The 25,321-nt window shown below is 42.9% G+C and overlaps 1 protein-coding gene and 1 non-coding gene across 3 annotated transcripts in view; one reads left to right on the top strand and one right to left on the bottom strand.

Moving 5' to 3' along the window:
- The window catches only part of LOC129062373 (solute carrier family 25 member 44), a 42,748-nt gene that overhangs the window by 11,521 nt on the left and 5,906 nt on the right, over positions 1-25,321 (top strand). The window contains exons 3-5 of one of the 2 annotated variants that reach the window (XM_054563334.1): positions 1,495-1,622; positions 4,719-4,906; positions 6,050-6,174. In XM_054563334.1, coding sequence (XP_054419309.1) covers positions 1,495-1,622; positions 4,719-4,906; positions 6,050-6,053 — 320 coding nt within the window. In that variant the 3' untranslated portion in view covers positions 6,054-6,174. Of the gene's footprint in view, positions 1-1,494; positions 1,623-4,718; positions 4,907-6,049; positions 6,175-25,321 lie in introns of those variants that run through there. The other variant, XM_054563333.1, reaches the window with a different exon arrangement.
- On the bottom strand, positions 9,735-9,803 carry LOC129062509 (small nucleolar RNA SNORD2). Its single transcript, XR_008528295.1, has one exon. It is a non-coding gene; the product is annotated as a small nucleolar RNA SNORD2 (small nucleolar RNA).

Below are 25,321 nucleotides of genomic sequence, written 5' to 3'. Positions count from 1 at the left end.
GAAAGAAAGTGCTTAGAAATCAGGGAGAGGTGGTTCTGGAAGGGCTTAAGGAATTCTGCCATGCTGCCAGGACTTAGAAGCTCTCATTTCTGCCCTGCCAATACCCACCATCCTACTTGTCCCCTAATGTTTAGATGCCTGGCCACAAATTACCCAGACTAGGAGCCTGAGAAAAAATTCTTAAAGGTATACGATGATGGAATTGTAGAGAGAAAACTCAGAGTGGATCTTTGAGATGATGAATCTATTTTACGTCCAGCTGCACTTAGAGTAAAAGCCAAAGTCCTTGCGATGGCATCAAGGTCCTAAATGATTTAACTCTTGGACCTCATCTACTGTGATTTCCCTCATTCTGCTCCCGGCATTCTGGCCTTGCCGCTCTTTGAAGACTTCAGATACGCTTCTGCCTCAGTGCCTTTACATAGGATGTTACTTCTGCTTGGAAAGTTCTTCCCACAGAGCCGTATGGTTTGCACTTTCCTTTTGGACTTTGCTCAAGCTTCACCTTCTTGAAGAGGGCTTCCATCACTGTGTTGTTTAAAATGATACCCCCTTCACCCTTACCCTTGGCAACTCCTATCTTCCTTTCCTGCTTTATCTATAGCTAGCACATACCGCCTTCTGACAAAGCTATATATTTTGCTTTTTATTTGTTTATTGTCTGTCTCACCCCATTAAAATGTAAATTTCATAGGGGCAGGGATTTTGAGGCTTGTTTATTCACTGTTATATCCTTAGAACTCAGGGTGACTGGCTCATGGTAGCCACTCGATACATCTTTGTTGGATAAATGCATGAACTCTTGTCTTTCACCTCCGGAGAGGGTAAAGCAAAAATTCAATTGCAGATGAACTTCCCAGTGATACTGGAAATGGTGAATCTGGGTGCCATTCAATTTTCTTCATTAGCATTTTTAAAAGTGAATTTTTCTTTATAAAGGCTGGAGAAAAGTTCTCACTGTAAGATATAACTTTCTCTTTTAATTCTAATTGTTGTTATTTGTAAAAACATTGACATGGTTCCGAAGTCAAAAGATAGGAAAGGGTGTCCTGTGAAAAGGCCCCTGACTCGCCACAGTCGGCGTTACCAGTTTTTAATGTATCCTACCAGTTATTCAATGCATAAAATAGAAGATATGTAGTGTGTGCTTTTCTAGCATATGAGTTGGGTGGAGCAGAGCACAGGCATGATATTTTTATATCAGGAAAGCTTTCTGTTCATCAGGTGAAAGGAGTCAGCAAGCAAAGAGGTTGTGAGGCTTCCTTCTCCAGAGGATATAAGCAAGATGACTTTTGGAAAGAGCCTTAGATTTATGATTTTTTTATTGGTTCGGAAGGACACAAAGAGAAAAAAGAAATGGGAGTCATAGTGATGGGGCGGGGGTCAGTCTAAGGTGGCTGAGGATGGAGGGTTTGGGCCAGCCGGGAGAAGCAGTGTGAGGGCAGGCAGGGTGGCGCCTCGTGTCTCAAAGCGTCCTCTTGCCCTCCATTCCAGAGCAGCTCTCACACCTCTGCCCTAAGGAGTGCCCTCACATCGTCTTTCAAGCCATCTCAGGGCCGCTGGCTGCGGCTACTGCTTCCATCCTCACCAATCCCATGGATGTCATCCGAACCCGAGTGCAGGTAAGACCGGTCTCCTCCCCAACCTCCTCCCACAGTAGCCATTAGGTATATTTTAAAATTTTTTCACCTCCATTTATCCCCCTACCCAGCTTCCATCTCCACCCACCCCCCTCCCTGCAACAGGTACCACACTGTTGTCCATCTCCATGAGTCCTTTTCTTTTTTGCTCGATCCGTCCAATATTTTTAAAATTTTATTTATTGATTTTTAGAGAGAGAGGAAGGGAGAGACACACATTGATTTGTTGTTCCACTTATTTATGCATTCATTGGTTGATTTTTTTTTCTTTTTAAGATTTTATTTATTTATTTTTAGAGAGAAGGAGAAAGAGGAGAGAAACACTGATGTGAAAGAGAAACATCGATCAGTTGCCTCTCATACGTGCCCTAACTGGGGACCAAACCCACAACCCAGGCATGTGCCCCGACTGGGAATCAAATCAGTGATGCTCTGCTCTGCAGGACAACACCTAACCAACTGAGCCACACTGGTTAGGGCTTATTTCTTGATCCTTGTATGTGCCCTGACTGGGATCAAACCCGCAACCTTGGGTATCAGGATGACACTCTAACTCAGTAGTCCCCAACCTTCTCAGCACCAGGGACCATTTTTGTGGAAGACAATTTTTCCACAGACCAGGGTGGAGTAGGGGGAGACAGGAGGTGGAGTTCAGGTGGTAATGCAGGTGGTGTCCACAGACCGCGAGGGGGGATGCAGGGGACCCCTGCTCTAACTAAGCGGGCTACCGAGCCAGGGTCAATCTAGGTATTTTTTAAAAATAACTTTTTAAAAAATTTTTCAACTATAGTTGACATATGGTATTGCACTAGTTTCAGGAGTACGGCATAATGATTAGTCCTTTATATAAATTATGAAGTGATCACCCCGGTAAGTCTAGTAGCTGTCTGACACCATTCATAGTTATTACTATATTCCCTATGCTGTACTTTACATCCCTGGCACTGTTTTTCTAACTGGCAAGTTGCACATCTTAATCCCTTCCCCTTTTTCCGCCAAACTGCTCAAACCCCCTCTCATCTGCCAACCATCAAAATGTTCTCTTTATCTATGTGTCTATTTCTGTTTTGTTTGTTCATTTATTTTTTTATATTCCATATATAAGCAAAATCACATGATATTTGTCTTTGTCTGACTTTTTTCATTTAGCTTAATTACCTCCAGGTCCATCCATGTTATTGCAAATGGCCAAGTTCCATTATCTCTCTCTTTTTTTTTTAAAATTTTAATCCTCAATATATTTATTAATTTGAGAGAGAGAGGAAGGGGAGCAGAGAGAGAGAGAGAGAGAGAGAGAGAGAAATATAGATCAGTTGCCTCCCATACATGCTCTGACCAGGGATTGAACCTGTAGCCCTTTGGTGTACAGGACAATGCTCCAACCAACTGAGCCACCTGGACAGGGCAAAATTCCATTCTTTTTTTTTTATGGCTGAGTAATATTCCATTGTATATATGGAACCGTCTCTTCTTTTTCCATTTATCTATTGGTGGACACTTAGGTTGCTTCCATATCTTGGTTATACTAAATGCTGCAATGAACATAGGGATACATACATCTTTTCGAATTAGTGTTTTGGGTTTCTTCCAGTAAATACCCAGAAATGGAATGGCTGGGTCCTTTTTTGTCTCTTGTTATAGCTTTGTTTTAAAGTCTATTTTGTCTGATATAAGTATTGCTACCTCAGCTTCTCTTCCTATTTCCATTTGCATGAAATATCTTTTTCCATCCCTTTACTTTCAATCTGTATGTCTTTTGATCTGAAGTGGGTCTCTTGTAGGCAGCATATGTGTGGGTCTTGTTTTCTTATCCATTTAGCCACCCTATGTCTTTTGATTGGAGCATTTAATCCATTTACATTTTAAAGTAATTAGGTATTTAGTTACTGCTATTATTTACATATTTTTTATCTTTTTTTCCCTTCTTTTTAAAGACGTCTCTTTAACATTTCTCGTAATACTGGTTTGGTGGGGATGATCTCCTCTTTTTCTTGTCTGGGAAAATCTAGGTACTTTGTCTCAAGAAAGAATGTCCTCTTCCCACCACACACATTTGAAAATCAATAAATGGGCATCTGATTGGTTTGCAAATAATAAGGTACACAGGCTCCATCTTTATTCCCTCCTGAGCCTTATCCTAGGTGTTCCACAAAGAGATCCAGGGAAAGGACAGGTCTCTACTGTGAGGTACTCCCAGGCTGGAGGAGATGAAATGCATATGAGGGCCAGAGGTATAGCTGTAAAGCCCTTGACATGGCCGTGGGTAAGCGTGCGGATTAGGGGAGCGCAGGTGGTCAGATGAGAGGGCTGATGAGAGGAGCGTGGGAGAGGCACGATGAGTAGGGAGATGTTCTCAGCCATAGGTGAGGTCAGCTCGTGAAGGTCATACAATACAGGGGGAAGTATACCAAGGAATGTACCTGTCCTGCCTTGACTGAGGGTCTGAATGGGCAGTCTCTAAAGGTGTGGTTTGGAGGTAGGGGATGGGGATGGGGGGAAAGGGACAGGACTGTGGAGAAAGAAAAGAGATTCCTGCCTTAGCCAGGCTTCCATTGTGATAGGGAAGATAGGTGTCTCCCCAGCACCTGCCTCCCCTACCACACTGAAAGCCTGGCTAGCGGGAGGACTCTCGCCGTGGGAGTTCAGAGGGCTTGGGATGATCAGAGTCAAAAATCACAGACTGGGAGAGGACCTTAGAGGTGATTTAGTCCAACCTCCCTGAGACCAAAGAGAAGCACCCAGTCCCAAGACTCATAGCTGTGTAGCTTATCTAATGATATTAAATAATGGCTAATGATTATCGAACACTTACTCTCTGCCAGGCCCTGTTCTCAACATTTACTAGTATTCTTTTGTTTACTGCTCAGAACAACCACATGGCATAGGAACATTTGTCACTGTTTTATATTCAAGGAAGCTGAGATACAAAGAGTTAAGTAAATTACCTGAGGTTATGCTGTTGGTAAATTGGGGAGCAGAATTCAAACCCAGAATTCAAATTCACCCTAAGGCAGAGGGAGAATGAGCAGAGGAGCTTTAACTGCAGACCATGACTCTCCACGGTGTTGCCTTTTCTAGGTTGAGGGCAAGAACTCCATCATCCTGACCTTCAGACAGCTGATGGCAGAAGAGGGGCCTTGGGGCCTCATGAAGGGCCTCTCAGCCAGAATCATCTCAGCCACGCCCTCTACCATTGTCATTGTGGTGGGCTATGAGAGCCTCAAGAAACTCAGCCTCCGACCTGAGCTGGTGGACTCGAGACACTGGTAACCAGTGGTGGGACAGAAGCCTGCTGTTTCCCAAACTACCCTGGGTCTGGGGCAGAGTAGGGAGGATAGCACCCTCTCCAGGTGCCCCTGCCACATACCTAGCCCTGCCCCAGGCCAGGTGCCCTGTCTGGAACAGGCACAGAGACTTTGAACTGCTCTTGCTGAAGAGTCTCCACACCTGCATCTCCTGCCCCAATTATTTTTAGTTTTCTTGCCAAACTGGGCTCCCTCACTTAGTCCCTGTACTCAGTCCTGCCCTAAGGAAACCCACCCTCCCTGCTAGTCCCTCTCTGCCCCTCCTCTGCTAACCCTTCTTCTGGCTTCCCCTTCCATCTCTGTCCCTGAGATCCTGATAAGAGCTGTACATAGAGCTTGCTTACTACCACTGGTTCTTCTACTTGGGCCTTCAGCCCAGATTCTAAGCAACTGCCATCAACCCTTTCCTGATTCATTTCTTAGGCTTGCTGATTTTTATTTTGGGACAGATTTGTCCACCAGACTACTGTGCTTTTTCCTACCACTGGGGACAAGGTGCCAGGCACTTTTGCACAGGGAGGAGAAACAGCAAAAAACTAGAGTACTCATCTTCTCTTTGGAGTTACTGTGTTGGGGAGAAATGTTAATACTTTATTTCATGTGTTTATATTTTTTAACATCTGTGAACCAGGTACTGTCTTTGTCCTGCTAAAGCACCAATACAACCCTGCAGTCATAGCTCACCCCTCCCTCACACAGGTAAAGAAATATAATGTAGCTTTTCCCTATCCTTTCCATGTCCCTTCAGCTTCTGCAGCCTCAGGATATATAAGCTGTTGGCTTCCCCTGACCCGGATGACTTGTGGTAGGCACAATTCTAAGTAGATCAGGCTATCTAGGGCACATGGAACTTGGAGCACTGCCCCGAAAAGTCAGGTTGAGAGGGTAGCTGGTTTGGAATGTAACAAGAGGGTATGTTTGCCTCAGCCCGTCTCTCCAGACCAGCTGAGCCAAGCCTAAGAGAGGGCAGTGTAGGTTTCAGCCCCAAGCAGTATAACATAATGCATACACACCCCAATCACTTGGACTCAGCGGAAACAGTTGTCTCACACTGGGAATCTCTGATACATGGAACTGTTTGTGCTTTCTTCTCCCCAACGTTAGTTAAGTCATCCCAGTCATGGAACCTTTTAGAGGGATGCTTAGAAGACAGTAAAGAGCACGTCAGGAAATCACCCAATACCAGGACCACTGCATACCAGCGTGATAACTGCCGAGATTATCTGGTGAGGCTCTCAGGAGCTAGATGATGAGCGCTCCTTCCCTGCCTCATCCTCCCCACCTTGTCTACCAAGCCTGTGTTGCAGGTGAAGAGAGGTACAGGAAACAGGATAAGAAGAAAGCATATCAAACCCTGCGCTTCTACTTGAGACATTTGGCCAGGATGATTCTTCAAACCTTCTTATTGGTCCCACCCCCTGGGAATGGCCATGGTGCCGATTTGAAAGGTGCTAGTTACCTTCTGAAGCCTTTCTATTTCTTATGGCTGCCCCACATTCTATCACCCTGGCCAGATTAGAATCTGAAAACCACATTTTTCTACCTTCACCACCACCACTGCCCGTCCTGGTCTTTTACCTTTGAGGGTTATGTTCCCTTTAACTTATCTTTATTTTTATTTGCCTTTTCTTGCACTTTGTCAAGAGTTCTTCAGTTTCTATCTACAAATGATCATCCAAAGGGTTGGGCCCACAGATCATTCTGAATCTTCCTGCCCCTCAGTCACCCATTTACCTTAAGAACCCCCAACATAATAGAAGCTAGCCTTCTCTCTGTTTAAACCCATTTTAGTGACACCTTTGGAGATTGTTTTCCAGCTCCACTCCTTCCCCTCCCTAGACACTTGTCCCCACTATGGCAAAGTGGGTATAGTATCATGGACAGGACATCATCTCCTGCCCTCTCATGCCTTAGGATGTCTCTCCTTCCCAGACTCCTTCTGATTTATTTTCTTGTACGATATTTCATAGCCTTTTGTCCATTTTCTGTGTCTGCCCCCCACACACACGAGTTTCAAAGGATGATGAGCTTATTTTTTTATAATGAAAGGAACCCCTGGCCCCTACTTGCCCATCTAATTGGGTTCAATTAAAACATGACTTGGTGGGAATGGGACCAGTGGGCTTCCGTTTTCCTAGGACCATAGCCCAAACTGGAAGAAACTTGGGAGGCCGGGCAAGACAGGAAACGCGATGCAAGTATTGAGGGACAGAGGAACAAAAATGCAGATGCGGTAACATTTGATAAAGTGGACTCTTGTGAATATTAACTGCGAACATTCATTCACTATTGCACTGTACCAAGTCTGTGAAGTGTAATTAAAAGTTTGTATTAAGCTCCTGAGCTTTGGCTGGCGCTTATTTTGCCGGCTTGCGGATGAAGTACCGAGGGCGCTACAGCACAGCTGTTGTCTGTGGATAACCGTCAGCCTCCAGCAGCTCGGTGATAGACAGTCCGCTGCTTCCAATCGGAGGCCTCGGTGGGCGGGGCAGCCGGGCCGGTTAGATTTGGCGGTTCGACTTCAACATGGCCGAAGCAAGCACTGGCAGTGTAGGCAGCTGCTGTGAGGAAAAAGGGCCTGAGGGGTCGTCTGCCGAATCCGTGCCCCACGGCACTACCATTTCGAGGCTGAAACTCCTCGACACCACAGTGGATACTTTTCTCCAGAAGCTGGTCGCCGTCGGGAGGTAAGGTGGAAGTGGGGTATCAGTAGCAAAGAGGAACGAGTTTGGTCAGTGTAAGTCCCGCGAGACCATGGTGGTGAAAAGGTCAGTCACGTGGGTCCCGGGGTTCGAGGGGTATTGACTGGCCGTCTAATAGACCGTTGTCCGTTCCCGAGCCTCGCGAGTCACGTGGTGTGTGCTCACACAGGCGATGGAGCAAACCTTGGACGACTGGTTACCGTGTCCTGCAACCGTTCTGGTTTTCACCTAGACTTTAGGCGGTTGAGAGGAAAGATACAGGCTTTGGATTTAGGTCAGGGTTCGAATCATGGCCCAACGTAAAGTGAGCAAGTCTTAACCGTTCTGTGCCTCGCCCCTGATCAGTATAATGACAACAGGACCTTTCTCAAAGGGGCTTTTTGAGATTTAAGTGAGTTACATGAAAGGCGCTTAGACAGTGCCTGCCACATAGAACACATTAGATTTTAGTTGTTGTTATGGGAATAATAATACTTTCACTGGGTGGTTGTGAGGACTTAGTGCATTACCATAGAAACACTTATCCTGTCTTGATTTTTATTTTATGCGAACAGTATTGTAACACTCTATAAAAACACTCTAAAGGAAGAGTTTTTCCCATGATCCCACCAACCAACATGTTAATGCTGAAACACTGTCATCAGGACTTAAAGGGGATTGACCACAGCCTGTTTTCCATCCAGCCCTGTCTGTCCCCACACCCGTTCTTTGACCTCATCAAGACTCCCCATCTCCCAATCTTCTTCCCTCCCTCCTTTCCTGTAGAGACCTTATAATCTATCTTTTCTCTCATTGATTCGCTCAGCAATTATTTGAGTACCGGCTCCTCTGCCAGGCAGTGTGTCAGGTAAGACCAAGCAGACTGGAGCCCCCATCTTGGAGCTTAAATTCAGTGGGTACAGACGTTCATAACAAAACAAAAATAATCATAACAAAATAATCATAGAGCTTGGTAAGATAATGAACAGGTAATGTGATAAGAGAAACTTGGAAGAAAGGAAAATGCTAGCTAGGATGGTTAGGGGAGCTCACTCTGGGGAAGACCTTAAGCTGAAACTTGAAGAATGAGAGAAAGAACTAGAGAAAAAGTATATAGGCAAAGGGTACATCTTGTACAAAGGCCTGAAGATGGTCAGGGCGTTCTAGGAACTGGCAGAGGCCTGCTTGGCTACAACATAGTGGTCAGGGAGAGAGTAAAATCAGAGGAAGCTGGACAGCCAGGTGACAGCCTTATGCAGGGTCTAATTTCCATAGTAATGAATTTATAAAATAATTGTAATTATTTTTATGAACCATTCATGACATACCATTATATGTCCCTTCTTTGATTGATTGATTGATTGGTTGATTTTTCCCTACTCATCCTTGCCCTCCTCTCCCCGCCCCATAGGCCCTGCTTTCTGTTGGCTATTTGTCCACCATTTATTCATTCATTCAGGTACAAATATTTATCAACCATCTACAATGTCCCCGGTTCTGTTCTAGGAGCTGGAGATATGACAGTGATCAAGACAGGAAGGAACTTTTCTCATGGAGTAGACAATCTAGTGCCATAAAGAAAAATAGCCCTGGCTGGTGTGACTCAGTAGATTAAGTGTCTGCCTGCAAACAAAAAGGTCACCGGTTTGATTCCCAGTCAGGTCACATGCCTGGGTTGTGGGCTGGGTCCCGGGCTGGGAGCCTGAGAGAGGCAGCAGGTTTCACTAGCACACTGATGTTTCTCTACCTCTCTTTCTCCCTCCCTTCCCCTCTCTCTAAAGTATAAATAAAATCTTTAAAAAAAATTTTTTTTAAAGAAAAAATACCAAGTTAAAGGAATATAGGAGAGAAATCTGGGTTAGTGTGAGTGCAAGGAAGTAACATTTGAATATGTTTGTTTCCTTGCAAAACATGTTTTGTGTGTTTTAAGTATATATGAATGATAATTGTGCTATATACCTTTTTTCACTCAACTTTTTTTTTTCACTGTTCAAGGTTTATTTGATGTTTTAGTTGATAAGACACTTGGATAGTTGGCTGCATTGTTAATATGTAGACTTTTCTTTTTACATTATATGTCAATATACACTTTTTTTTTTTTTTTAAGCAAGTGATCAGCAATGAGTAGTCTCTTCATTTCAGGTCAGTCCCGAAAGATGATTGCCATGATTTCACTTCACTATTCTGATCCATAAGTACACAAAATAAGATTCTTTAGAATAATTATGCACAAGACCTGCAATATTGGGTTTATATATTAGATCCCAGGATGTAATTGATTGGAGGAAAAAAGTTGGACTAGGCATGTTGGGTAAAGAACCACAAATTATATAACACACAGTGAACACACACCTAGTCTGAAGGGCACTGCAGCGTCAACACCATTTTTTTTTAAAGACCTAACCATGGCTGGCAAGGGCATATGGTTCAGAGCTGCTTGTCATTCCATAATAAGCATCTACTGCTTACCCATTGTCTCTCATGGACACCTCCTTCCAACTCCCACCTCCACAAGTCATGCCAGGGTGAACGTCCCTGTACATCCCCTCATGGAGCAGGGCTAGAATTTCTGAGGTCTATAATGGAGAGGGATTGCTGGGTCTAAGGGTTTACACTTACCTGTGTTTTGTCAGATTGCTTTCCAAAAAAGCAGTTCCTCTCTCCTACATCCTCACCATCAATAGGAATCTATCCACCATTCTAGTATTTGCTATTCTGAAGTTGTGAGAGGGGTATCTCATTATTGTTTGCATTTGCATGTTACTGATTTTCTCATGGGTTTGAGCATTTCCTCATATAATTGTTAGTTATTTGGCTGCTGCTTCTGCAAAGTGCCTACTCATTTCCTCCAGCTTTCTTTTTCAGACCCATTTTTTGAAATTGGAGGTTTATCTTGATTCACTGTAGTTCCTGGTATAATGTAGAAATCAATCTACAGTTTTAGACCAAAGAAGAAAATATCTTTTTCTGTTAGGTGCTAACTTTGTCTACAATGTCCTTTGAGGAACAGAAACCTTTAATCAAATAAAAAATCCCTCAGATTATAGCTCTTTACACTTTACCCCAGGAGGATAAAGCAGAAAGAGAAATGTAGTAATCCCAGTGGACCCCCTCACAAGCTGTTTGATCTCCATGACTCTCCTTTCTCAGCATCCAGAGTAACTTAGCATCCCTCAGTCAAATAAATTGTTAAGTGTTGCCTAACCTATTTTTTCAACCCTTAAATTTCATGTGATTACATTTCCCCCCTTACGGATTTGTGCTTTGGGGGTCTTGTTTATAGAGGCTGTACTCACACCTAGGTCACAAAGATAATCTCTATTGTTTTCTTTTATTAGCTATTTTATCATTTTACTCTCTGCTTAAAATCCTCAGTCTTTTTGGATTAAGGTGAAAGTGGTGGTCTCAGCCGGTTTCATTTTCTAGTTTTCCCAATCATTGCCAACTGAACAGTGCACTCGTCCCCACTGCTTTATGGAGCCTCCCTTATCACATGGCAAGTCCCTCTGCCTACTGTGCCCCTTGGCTTCTCTTCTGCACCACTGATCTATTTGCCATCTGTGTGCCAGTGCATGTGGGTTCTTATTACCAGGCGTTTGTAGGAAACCTTAAGTCTGGTGCATATAAATCCCCTTCTCTTAAAATTGGCCCAGCCCTTTGGGGACCTTGGGTTTTTTCCTTGTAAACATTAAAGTGAATTTTTCTTATTCCTCAAAACATTCAGCGGCAGTTTTGGTTGGGATTTTAAAGAATTTATAGATCAATTTGGGAGAGCTGGCTGTCTCTACAATGTACAGTAAAGTTCCAAAGGTCTTTAGAGGACTCATTCATTCTCTATTAGGTACTGCCTAATACTTTATAGTTTTGCTATTATGTGAATACTCTCTTGTTTTCTTTTTTTTTTTTAAATATTTTATTTATTTTCAGAGAGGGGAAGAGTGGGAAACAGAGAGGGAGAGAAATATCAGTGTGTGGTTGCCTCTCACACGCCCCCTACCGGGGACCTGGCCCACAACCCAGGCATGTGCCCTAGATGGGGAATCGAACCTTTGGTTTGCAGGCAGGCACTCAATCAGTCCACTGAGCCACACCAGCCAGGGTTTATTTCCTATTTTCTTTTAAAATTAGTTACTGATAGCTTAGAGAAATTACTGATTTTGTAAGATTATTTTGTATCTAGCAATCTTGCTCCACTCTCATTAAAGTTTAACCTCCCTCAAAGAGCCCAAATCATAGGTGCCCAGCTTGATAACCTTTTACAAAATAAGACCACCCATGACACCAGTACCCAGATCAAGAACCAGAACCCCAGGAGGTACTCATGTGCTCCCTTCCCTCTTTACCTTAAGCTGAAAGAGAAAACATTTTCCTGACTTGTGTTTCCATGGATTAGTTTTGCCTGGTGGTGTTTTTTGTTTGTTTTTTTTTTTAACTTTATTAAGTGAAATCATATAGTGTGTTATCTTTTTAAAAAAAATTCCTTTGGATTTTATTTATTTATTGTTAGAGAAAGGGGAGGGAGAGAGAAAGGGAGAGAAACGTTGATGTATGAGAGAAACATCGACTGGTTGCCTCTTGCACACCCGCAACCAGGCATGTGCCCTGACTAGGAATTGAACCAGTGACCTTTCAGTTTGTAAGCAGATACTCAATCCACTGAGCAATACCAGCTAGGGTATCATTTCAGTTTTTTAATTGAGGTATAATTTACATACCACAAAATTCACCCTTTACAGTATACAATTAGTATGTTCACAAAGATGGGCAACCATCACCACTATGTAATTCCAGGACATTTTCATCACCCCAGAAAGAAACTTTGCATTAATTAGCAGTCACTGGACATTACTCATCCCCATCTTCCAGTTTGTAGTAACCCCTAATCTATTGTCTGTCTATGGATTTACCTCTTCTGGACATTTCATATAAATGGAACCATACAATATGCGGCATTATGTACCTGGCTTCTTATACTTGGCATAATGATTATTTCATGGTTCATCCACGTTTTAGCATGTATCAGTACCTCACTCTTTTCTATAGCTGAATAATTTTCCATTGTATGGATAATGCCACATTTTTATCCATCAGTTGATAGATATCTGGGTTTGTTTTCACTTTCTTTTCCTTTATAATAATGCTGCTGTGAATATCTGTGAATAAGTGCTTTCAGTTCTCTTGGGGATATACTTATGAGTGAAATTGCTGGATCACATATCACAGTAATTCTATGTTTAATTCTTTGAGGTATAGCCAAACTGTTTTCCAAAGGAGATTACCATTTTATAGTCCCACCAGCAGTTTATGAGGGTTCTGATTTCTCCATATCCTCACCAACACTTGTTATTGTCTTTTTATTTTTTCAATCTTTTATATATATATATTTTTTAATTTGTTTTATCCTCACCCAAGGACATTTTTCATTGCTTTCAGAAAGAGAGGAGGGGAGAGAAACATTGATACAAGAGAGAGGCATCGATTGGTGGCTCCTGCTTGTACCCACACTGGGGATCATAACATACTCGGAACGGGCATCGAACTGCAACCTAGGCATGTGCCTCAACTGGGAATCGAACCCACAACCCTTCAGCTATGGGATGATGGTCCATCCAGCTGAGCCACAATTTTCAGGGCATGTCTGTCTGGGTTTTTGTTTGTTTGTTTGTTTGTTTTTTGGAGAAAAAGAGACGGAGAAACATGATGTGAGGGAGAGAGAAAAAAAAATCGATTGTCTCATATGTTCTCCAACTGGGGACCAGGACCAAACCTGCAACCTAGATATGTGCCCTGATTGGGAATTGAACCAGCAACCTTTCGCTTTGACGAACGATGCCCAACCAACTGAGCGACTCTCGTCAGGGCTTGTATGTGTTTTTTTTTAATTACAGTCCATAGCCATTGTACTGGGTATAAAGTGGTATCTCATGGTGGCTTGTACTTGCATTTTCCTAATGACTAATGATGCTGAGCATATTTCATATGCTTATTGACCATTTGTATGTCGTCTTTGGAGAAATGTCTATTCAAATACTTCACTCATTTGTAATTGGCTTATTTGTCTTTTTATTGTTAACTTGTAAGAGTTCTAATTTTGAGAAGTCCAGATTAGATTTTATTATTTAGATAAAAAATTGCAAAGATTTTTATTCTTTGGTTGCTGGCTTTTAGTGTCATATCTAACAACTCATCTAAATCAAAGTCACTAAGATTTACACCTCTGTTTTCTAATATGAGTTTTATAGGTTTAGGTCCTACATTTAAGTCTCTGATTCATTTTGAGGTAGTTTTTTTATATAGTATGAAAAAAAGAGTCCAGCCCTGGCCGGGTGGCATAGTTGGTTGGAGCATCATCCCAGTATGCCAAGGTTGTGGGTTCAGTCCCCGGTAAGGGCACATACAGGAATCAACCAATGAATGCATAAATAACTGGAACAACAAATTGATGTTTCCCTTTCTCTCTCCCATCCTGTCTTTCTAAAAAATAAATAAATAAATAAATTTTTTAAAAAGAAAAGGGGTCCAACTTCATTCTTTTACATGTGAACATAGTCACTTAATTTTATGTACTTTGTAATTTTTCTTACTATTTTCTCTTTAACTCAATGGTTATTTAGTGGTATGTTATTTTTTTTTCCAGACATGTAATTTTTAAAAACTTATCTTTTTGTTGTGATTTCTAATTTTACTGCCTTATGGTCAGATAACACAGTCTGTATGATGCTGATTCTTTCTGGAATTTTACACTTTGACACTATAGTGTAAGTATATGGGCAATATTTGTGAATGTTACATGTGTACTCGAAAAGAATGCAGTTTCTGTTTCTTTTTAAAAAAACTTTTTGAATCTCTAATTTTATAGAACCCAAGTATGTTATCAATTTCATACTGTACATAGCTAGATAATGGGATTTTTTTGTTTTTTGGTTTTTTACCTCATTTATTTATTTTTAGAGAGAAGGGAAGGAAAGAAGAAAACGAGGGAGAGAAATAGCAATGTGCGAGAGATACTTCGATTGGTTGCCTCTTGCATGCCCCTAACTGGGGACCTGGCCCACAATCCAGGCATCTGCCCTGACTGAGAATCAAAGCAGCAACTGTTCAGTTTGCAGGCCAGCACTCAGTCCACTAAGGCATAGCAGCCAGGGTTTGTTTCTTTTAATTTTTAAAAAGTTTTATTTATAGAGAGAGGGAAAGGGAGGGAAAAAGAGAGGAAGAGAAACATCAATCGGTTGGCTCTCATACATGCCCCAACTGGGGACCGAACCCATAATCTAAACATGTGTCCTGACCGGGATTCAAACTGGCAACCTTTGGCTTTGCAGGATGATGCCCAATAACTGAGCCACACCAGTCAGGGTTGTGATTTCTGTTTCTTAGGAGTGTAAAATTCTATATTTATTTATTAGTTTGAACTTGTAAATATTATTGAAGTCTTTTAAATGCTCATTTTTATTTTATTATTTTTTTAATCCTCACTCAAGGATATGTTTATTGGTTTTAGAGTGAGGGAAAGAGAAACATCGATTGGTAGCCTCCCATATGTGCTGGACCAGAGATCAAACCCACAACCTAGGTATGTGCCCAGACCGAGAACAATGCTCCAACTGACTGAGCCCCCCCAGCCAGGGCTTATTTTTAAAATCTTGATTGAGCCATCCATTTCTGTTTTAAAATCTCCAATCACAGTTGCTTATATGTATTTCTTCCCATAGTCTATCTTTGTTGCATTAAATACGTAGGCGTTATTATTTTTATTAGAAGCAGAAGAATCTTTTATTCTAAGAGAAATGGAAAGCCATTGTTTTATAGTATTCTATAGATGGCCCTCTACTTACTTAAAAACCTTTATTTATTTGCAATGCTGTGAATATAGTGATGGATCTTTAAAAAGTACTCTGCTGTGCAGAGACTAGATTGTTGATAAGACTCTCTTAAGGTCTTCCTAGGCTCTTGCCTCTGATTTTTTTGAGACCCCAGCGCACATCATGTCAAATGTATTTAAAAACCATCCAGTACCTTGACTGAAGTGGTGGTTATGCAAGGTTACATATGTGATAAAATTGCAAAGGTGTACACACACAAACAAATGTATGTATAACTGTTGAAATCTAAATGATCTCTGTGGATTCCACCAATGTCAACTTCTTGGTTTTGATATTGCACTCGTATAATATGTTAACACTGGGGAGAGTATATTTCATTGCAATGTCATAGAAATCTATAATTATTTCAGAATAAAAAGTTCAAAAAAGTGTATGTACAAAAAGTACCATGGCACAATGTTTAGTAGAAAATAATTGAAAACTACCTAAAATGTTCAACGTTTGAAGAATGATGGTTACATAAGTATAATAACTTCATCTAATAAAGTACTATGTAGGTATTTAAAATTCCATTTTGACCAATATTGGCACATGGAAAAATGATCATACTGTATTGGTAAATTTTAAAATTAGGTTATGGATGTATGAGGTTATGGACAGAATATGTCCTTAATAGTAAACGGTGTGTTAGGAAAATTTCTGCGTTAGGCTTTGGCATTCTTTGTGTTAGATTTCCTCAAAATAGTTCATATCATTCTGATATTTAGAAGGTAGTAAGATGTGAGGATGGTGGGTCAATTTTCATAAAATACTACCTTTTTTAACAAAAGGAGCATAAATGTGTAATGCTTCAATAGACAGTTGGGGTTTAAAAAAATTTTTTTATTGTTCAAATACATTTGTCTCCATTTTCCCGCCACCACTTCCCCCTGCCCCTCCCACCCACACCTCCCTCCCTCATTCCAGACAGTTTTATTTAAGCATCAGGCACATGGTATTTTAATTGACACAGAAGAATGTATTTAATAAATATTTTTAAAAATTAGATTATGGAGAGAAAAACATCCACATTCCATATTAAATATAATTTTTACCTAATTATATTAAAATTGCAAATGACATAATATTTTATATTTTTATATTCATTTAAGATAATTACTCAATTTCGAGCTTTTATTTTTGAAGCGATTTAATTTTTTTAACTCTAAAGTATTTTGTTTGTCCTTGAAAAGCTTGTCAGCCAAAAGTTCTGTGCCTGCGGTGCTAACTGCATGGTAGGGGCCACAGAGGTCCAGGTAGGAGACATGGTGCAGCTGAGAGACATGGGTGGATGTGAGCTGATTGGAGGTAGACTGGTTTGGAGGGGAAGATGAGGGAAAGGGGAACGCCGGGAGAATGCCAACTCTTCATGATGGTGATTGGGTGAAGGGTGGGGCCATCTACTGAAATGGGGGAAAAACACTACGCAACTGAGAGTTTAGGGAGAGACAGGTCTGGGGTTAGAAATCAAGACATCTGTTTGAATAGGTTCAATTGGAGTTGCAAGGCAGCCACACTTCTGCTTCTTAGCTCCTTGGCTGCCTCATCCTTCCAACCACTGGCAAAACCCCAAGTTCAGTGTTCCGACTATACTCCTCTGCCCCACACCCAGCTTGCTGAGCAGCACTGTAGAGTCTCACCTGTGGTGGAAAATGGTGCTTCCACAAAGCTATGGTCTTGGACTTCAGCTGGGCCCTCAGTGAACCCATGAGTCTCATACTCCAAGCCAGTACTCTTTCCCTGCCACCTGTACCCTCTCAGTGAAAAAGACCCCAACAGCTAATTAATAGAGAAAATTAAAGCCACAGGGCCAGAGTTTCTACAGGATACATTGGACTGAGAGATGCCCAGTCCTGAGTTCTCCGTGCTACCTTGCCATCAGTTTCCTTCCCTTCACATCCAGGGCTATGGCTAGAGGTTTTACATTCCCAGGCTGTAGTTTGCCATCTCCAGTGTTTTGTTTTCTTTTGTTTTTCCTAAGTTTAGGGCAGTTTGCCACCATTCACTTAACTATTCCTTTCCACATTGTTATAACTCTCTGTTGCTAAATACTGTGGATTTTTTTTTTTTTTTTTAGCTTTACCCTACTTGCTCTCCTTGCAGCATTTGACACTGTTAACCACTTTTCTGCCCTTAATATTTCTTTCTAGACTTCCAACACTCTTCTCTGCCCCTTTACCTCACTGGCAGCTCCTTGTTAGGCTCTTCCCCTACTTGTCCCTCAAATGTGTCAACGTTGCCTTTTCCATGCTTCACCTCCATGTGTGAATGACCACATGCCATTTGCTATCTCGTTGCTGCTGAAAGCCCTTCAGTGGCTGTCCAGTGCTCCTTGCCCAAGCCTGCAAGGTGCTGCGTGCTCTAGTCCCTTCCTGCTTCTTGTGCTCCTCCCATGGTACTTAGTCATAACACCTCCTCATTTCCTAGAATGTCAAGAGCTTTCCTGCCTCAGGGCATTTGCACTTGACCGTTTGCTCCTCCAGGATGGTTTTCCTCCATCTCTTCCCTGACCTTCTTTCTAAGTCACCTTTCTCACTTGGTTATTCCTAATTATGACACCTTATGTATTTCTTCATAGCCGTTATATAATACAGTTCTATTTTCTACCTGTTTACTTTTTTGCAAGCTGTCTTCCCCATATAAAATGTAAGGTCCTTGAGGACAGAATCTTGTCTGTCTCGTTCACCATTCTCTACCCATTGCTTATCACGATGCCTAGCACAAAGGAGGCCCAAGCCACTCCTCTCTCCTGAGCCTCAGACCTTAGTCTCCAATAGATTACTACTAGAAATCCCCACGTGATGTCCTACAGAACCATCAAGCTCAGCTTGGCGGAAGCAGGATTTCTCCTCCTCCTGTGGTCCTTAACTTGGCTGAAAATACCACCATCTACCGCTCCTGTGGGAGTCCTCAGTGACCTCCTCCTTCCCTCTTACTTCCAGTAAATCACCAAGCCCTATTGGTTCCAGCCTCTCTCCTCAGTCTCCTTTCCGTCTCTGCTGGATTGCTTTACCAGCTTCCAGACAGGCCTTCCGGCACTGGTCTTGCCCCCTCCCTCAAGTCTGTAGCTCAAATTTGAGCAGGACATTCTCGTGCTTAAAATGTTGAATTGATTCAGGATTGCTTCCAGAATCAAATGTAAGCTCCTTTGCTCGGTATACAAGGCCAATCACTCCATGGCCCCGCTCTGTCTCTCCAGCCATGGTGAGGGCCGTGGGAGCACAACGTGTGTGCATTGCATGCACTGCACTCCCACACTTGCACATAAGCTCTTCTGCATTGAGTGCCACTGCTGTCCCCTCATCCCTGCCACTTGCTTCTTCCACTTACTGCTTTTCCTTGCTAGAACATTCTTCCCCTCATTTGGTTAAATAGGAACTTACTCATGGCTGGTTTCCACAGAGAAAAGGCTCAATACATGACATGTATAAATGTAGACTTTTCAGAGGTATGCTAATACTTGACCCTCTCCCACGTCATTAAGTTTAAAGTGCTCAGCCTCAAAGTCCAAATACTTATACCTGGGAAGTCTCTACATAGTAAAAAGTTAGTTTATTCAAATGTGATCTAAAGGGTTGACTTTCCCCAGAACTTAGCATATTTTTCATGTAAATATTAGCTTGGCTAGGAGGGCAAATTATATGATGCACCTTAGATCAACAGAGATGATTGACCTCACTGAGCCCTCAGATCCCACAGACCCTGCGCCTCACCGTCTTCACTTAGTGCATCTTCATGCCATTGGACCAGCCGTGGCAAGGACTCCCGCAACTGTCCTCTCGGGCTTCAGAACATAGAGATGTGGTCCTGACGGAGCTTACCATTTGTGACCTCTGCCTTGTCCTTCGAAAATAAAGGGTTCTTTTCTATCCTCACAGCCTCCTAGACCTTCTGAGAAACAACCATTCTTTTTAGCTAAAGCAAGCAGGGAGGCTCTCTAATTCCCTTTCTATGTTTCATTGCGGATCAGGACCCTCCAAAAGAGACTGTTGGTCAGAGGTGGGATTGGCGGGGCCCTGGTTGCAGACCAGTTAGCACTGTTCAGAGGAAAGGTGGGTCTGCTACAGGTACCCGTGGAACCCCAGCAGTTGTGCCACATCTGGTGTCAGTTTAGGGGGGCTGAGGGAGTCAGAGGTGATTGACGGTTCTTATGTTCTTGGATGCCAGACTGTGTCCATATTTGACCTGGGCCAGAATTCCAGCCTGGGATGTGCTGTGCAGAGTATGATTTGTATAATAAATTGGAGGCTACATCAGATTGCAACCAAAGAGGGAGAACTAACTGCATTTGTACATGAACTGGTTGGTAGAGTTTTAAACTATCAGCAAACACCGTTGGTATTCACAGGAAACAGTTCTTTACAGGAAAGAGAGTGGTTTAATATGTGAGATATTCTGACTAAATAAATGCCTCAGAAATACAAAGTCTCGCCTTTTTTGAATCGGCTGCTGATGTGTGCTACTGTCAGTGATTTGTTTCTGGAGTGTGGGTATGACTCATCCGACTGTGGTTTGCGGCTTCAGCCCCATCATGTCACTTCTGTTCGTGTTTCCAGTCCATCCCCCTCTCTCTCTCCCCACTGTGCCTGCTTTGCTTGAGTCTGCCATCTTCTCAGCTGTGCCTATTGAGTCCATTTTCACACAGCAGCCTGAGGGAGCTCTCTGAAGTGTACATCTGAAGTGCCATTCCTGCTTAAAACCCTTCTAGCTCCTTCCGTCATAATACAGTCCAGCTTTGGTGTGCCTGGCCCTTCCCTCTTGGCCTCATCAGCCTGCAGGCTGTGTGCCGTGGAGGTCTAGGGCACCTGACCCACAGCCAGAGGGCCCCACCATCTCTCAGCTGTGTGACCTGGGGCAAGCTTCTCTCTGCCTCAGCTTTCTCTTCTGAAAATGGGGATGGTGAAAATAGAACCTATCTTGTAGAGTTGTCATAAGGATTAAATGAGTTATTCTATGTAGAGTCCTTAGAGCAGTGCCTGGTTCTAGTCAGTGGTCAGTAACCATTTCCTCTTTGCACATCTTTACACATGGGCATGCATGTGCACACTGCTCTTCAGCTACGCAGCCTGGACCTCTCCTGTCCTCCAGCTGACGCCTACTTCTCTCTTAGTTTTCAAATGTTTCTTCTTCCAGGGAGTCTTTCCAGAGCCCCCAGCTAGGCCCCCCATGGTATTCCATCCTCATTTTCCCGGTGATTGATGTCTTTCCTTGTAAGCTGTACCCCCTTTGAAGACAGGGATTGTACTTTCTCATCTTTGGGTTTGTACCACTGAGCTAGGTCAGTGCTCAATGTTTGTCAAATGAATAAGTGACTATAGTTATCGTGATGGTATTTTTAGGTGTTAATATTTATCAAATCAAAAGTTCTTTTGTTTTTCTTTTTCAGAAAAAGTATCCCAATTTGAAATTCCCACTATGTGTCTAGCAGTTTCCAAAGAACCCAAGCAATAAAAGCTTCAATTAGCCCAAGAGCCCTAATGACCTAAAGACATAATTGAGATTAATTTTTAAAAGACATTTTTTAATACAGTCTTCATCATAAATCACTGACCTCTTATTTTCATCAAGGGACGTTTCTGTTTGTTCTTTGCCCCCCCTTTCCCTTTCTCAGTCCTGGGGCTGCCTAGCGTACACAGGATGAGAAAGGGGAGCGGGAAAATGACCGGAGAAACATTTCTGAATGAAAAGGGCAGCTGTGTAGGTGGTGGGTGAGGGGCAGAGAGCATGAATTTCTGTCACAACGATCCCTGTCTTCTCCATCCCCAGTTTGGCTTAATCTCACTGAAGCGCCAATCCCTGCCTGCCCTCTGGTGGACAGTCTGTGAAATAGGCCTTCAGTTGGGCAACAAGCAAGTTACTATGGCAGAGGAAGACAAGCCGGGGCTCCCTAGCACTGCTGCAGGAGCCCGTGTTTACCTGTCTGTGCCTCTCATCTTTCCATTCCTTGCACAGTCTGTCTGCATTCATAAACTGACAGACTGACACGGCACTCGGGCTTGATTCTGGGCTTAAATATTTTGAAGTCAATTTTTTAAAAGTTAGCCCTGCTGGTACGACTCAGCGGATTGAGCGCTGGCCTGCAAACCGAAAGGTCACTGGTTCAATTCCCAGTCAGGGCACATGCCTGGGTTGCCAGCCTGGTCCCCAGTTGGGGGCACGTGAGAGGCAAGCAATCGATCTCTCTCTCACACATTGATGTATCTCTCTCTCTCTTTCTCCCTTTCTCCCTCCCTTCCCCTCTCTCTGAAAAGTAAGTAAATAAAATCTTAAAAAAAAAAGTTAAACTTAGCCCTAGCCCATGTGGCTCAGTTGGTTGGAGTGTTTGTCTCCCCCAACACATCAAAAGGTTAAGGGTTTCATTCCCAATCAGGGCACATACCTAAGTTATGGTGTGCAATCTCCAGTTGAGGCACATATGGGAAACAACCAATCGATGTTTCTCTCTCACATCGATGTTTTTCTCTCTCTGTCTCTCTCTAAAATCAATAAACATACTTCTAAAATTTAAAATTAAACATATGAAAACTCACTTTATAATGAGTTTTTAAGTACAGTAAATGAAATGTTGACAAAGTGAGTTAAAGAACAATGAAGGCATCTCAAATATTGCATAAGTATTTAAGAGGAAAAAATAGGTAAAAAATCAGTTAATATGATCATTTCTGTTTTGAAATCTGGTAAATGCAGTTTTTAAAAATTACTGTCATTGATGATAATTGTAGCATTTTTATTATATTTTTTAAATATTTTAGTGTTTTTTAGAGAGGGGGCAAGGGAGAAAGAGGGAGAGAAACATCAATACATGAGAGACACATTGATTGGTTGCCTCTCACAGGCCCCAACTGGGCACCTGGCCCGCAGCCCAGGCATGTGCCCTGACCGGGAATTGAACCAGGAAACTTTCGGTGTGCAGGCCAGCACTCAGTCCACTGAGTCACGCCAGCCAGGGCAGATGTAGCATTTTCAGGTGGCAGGGCACAATTTAACCTTTTCTCTTTATTGGGAGGCCAGTCTATTCTTCCTGTGGCTGGGTTGGTTTCTGCATGTGCAATTATAATCAAGTTGCATTTTACTAAGCACTTGCCTTCTGCAGGGGGAGGAAACTTCTCAGCTCTAGGTCAAGTTACTATGTTCTACACCTTCAAGGAAGGGACAGGTGAGGACTGTTCATTTAAGACTAATAATAGTAATTGTAGCTAACATGGAGCATTTCAATGTGCTGTGAACTGTATTTATATATGTAACCTCATTTAATCCCCACAGTAATTTTATGAGTTATAGACAGTTTTTATCCCTACTTGACAAAGGAGGAACTGAAGCTTATGGAGGTAAAGAAGTTGTCCAAGGTCACTTGGCTGATGAGTGGTAGAGGTAGGATTTGAACCCAGGCAGTCTGTCCTCAGAGCCAGTGAACTTCCCGGTACATAGCTGTGTGGCCCCTTACGCACTCTTGGAAGGGCAAGTCTGGAAGACCATTCAGCAGAGGACGAAGGGGTGCTTAACAGAGAGTCCTCTGAGGATGCTCTTGGGGGGGTATTCCTCCACTCAGGTAACTCAGGCCTTGGTATCCTGGGGTCCAGGGCAAGGGACATGGTAGGAGTGGGACCAGCCTGAGGCCAGGCAGCCCAGGCCTCACCTTAGTCCCAGTCGCCTGGTCTACAGCATGTTTTTTGTGCTGTTACGTGTCCAACATTGTTGTGGAAACCCTGGAGATCACATTGACATTATAGATGGCGTCCCTATCCACAAGGCTATTACAGTTTACGTGAGAGGATAGAATGTGGCAATTTGGGGGTGGGGTGGATGGTCATGAATGTTTTCTAAAATGCTTCACTTTTTCTGTGCCTCCCTGATCATATATTTTTTTCAGGAAGTTCACAACAGCGTTCAAACCATTCCCAGGTCTGAATTGGCTCTCAAAAAAGGAATCACTGGGGGGATGGGAGGAGAGGAAATTGAATGAAGGTGGTCAAAATGTCCAAGCCTCCAGTCATAAGATAAATAAGTTGTAGGGATGTAATGGACAACATGATGACTTTGATTAACACTGCTGTATGTTTGAAAGCTATTAAAAGTAGATCCTAAGAGTTCTCATCAAGAGGAAAAAACCTTTCTCTCTCTCTCTCTCTCTTTTTTTTGTTTTATATTTACAGAAGATCATGGGTGTTAACTAAACTTATTGTGGTAAGCGTTTCATAATGCATGTAAGTCAGATAATTATGCTGTACACCTTAAAGTTACACAGTGTTGTATGTCAATTAAATCTCAATAAAGCTGGAAAAAAGGAAAAGAATCACTTTCCTTACTGACATTGGCTGCCAATCTGGCTGCCTTCCCTCGTGATGTTTGTAGCGTATATTCCCCATCTTACATGAGTGTGCATGTTTCTGGGGTTCTTCACTTTCACAGAATCCTCAGACCCCAGTGAACTCCAAAGGAGTTCACCAGCAGCATTGGTGGGCAGAATTTGCCTCACCCCCGCCCTGGGCCTTTTCCAAGGCAAGCTGCCTGGACTGAGGAGAGACGGATCCAGCTCAGACCCTCCGTCTGTCGAGTGGGCTGGGAGGAGGAGCAGGATCTCCTGTGTCCAAGCCAAACCCATTTCAAGCCACAATTACCTGGTTTCAATTCCAGCCCCATTTTGTCAGGCGTCATGTGTCCCTCCACATCCCTCCATGTAGCCACAGATTGCATGGCTAGTGGGGGCAGCAGCAAAACAACAAGATGCCTGGGACTCTGCTGAGTGTTGAAAGGATGCCCCTCATCTGTTCTTTGTATTGTCCTTTTGTTACCTACGTTTACTCTCCAAGGTGTGCTAATATCAAATGTGTATTGACGAAAAGGTGAGAGATTTGTCACCCTTACCCAGAGTTGTGCTGCTGGATGCTTACAACCAGCTCTCAAAATAAAGCCCTGGCTTTCAGTGTTTGTCCCTTTCTGAGGTGTAAATACTCCTAAGCTTCCCAGCACAATGTCACTACAGACAGAGTTGAGAGGAGATAGACAGCAGCATATCTTTACGTCATGTTTCCATAGACAAGACAATAGATCTCAACAACCTGAAGAGCAGTGCAAAAGGTGTTAGGATAATTAGGAAGCTGTATGTTTTGATTAGTTTAGTAGTACCTTTGTTTTTAATGTAACTTATTGGAAGTATTTATCATTTAATTTTCAATAATGGCAGTATTTAACAACTGGTTCACAGATTTCCTGAAAATTTAACAATTATCTCTTGTAAACCACAGTGAGCTGGCTCCATCCAGCACATTACTGTTCTTACTCTTCACCTGTTTGAAAAAACATTGTTAAGGGGAAGGAATTTTTGTGTCGGGTGGGGAGGCCTAAAGAGCCATGAGAAAGGAAAGACCCAATAGTAACTCCCTGGGTGGGGAAGGAAGCGGGGGCTATGCATTGGGTTCCAGGTGCCTAACCCCGTTTGTCCGGTGGTCCATCAGCCTGCCCCACACTGCTGAGAATTATCCAGACCCCCAGTAAAGCATAAACGTGAACTTCTGTGCCTTCGAGGAGGACTCCTCTCTGCGGGTCCCTCGAGCCTTGCTTCATCAGAGAGGCCTTCACTGTGCCCCCCAACTTAGAGATGATCCCCATGGTATCCTCTCCCAGCCCTATAATCCCAGAAGCGCTCTCCACAAGTGGTCACCACCACATTCACATGTGGGCTTCATTGTCTGCTGCCGCCGCTCACGGGGGTGTCCAGCCTGCGGCCCGCTGGCCGCACGCGGCCAGCGATGGCTGTGAGTACAGACCAATGCAGAATCATAAATGTACATAAAACCTTTTTTTTTTTTCTCTTTGTTAGTGTTTGTATATTT

Source organism: Pteronotus mesoamericanus, unplaced genomic scaffold, assembly GCF_021234165.1.
Source record: "Pteronotus mesoamericanus isolate MK-2021 breed Mesoamerican mustached bat unplaced genomic scaffold, CSHL_Meso_final scaffold_705, whole genome shotgun sequence".
Taxonomy (NCBI): Eukaryota; Metazoa; Chordata; class Mammalia; order Chiroptera; family Mormoopidae; genus Pteronotus; species Pteronotus mesoamericanus.
Note: the sequence above shows the minus strand (reverse complement) of the source record. Positions and strands in the feature narration are given on the sequence as shown.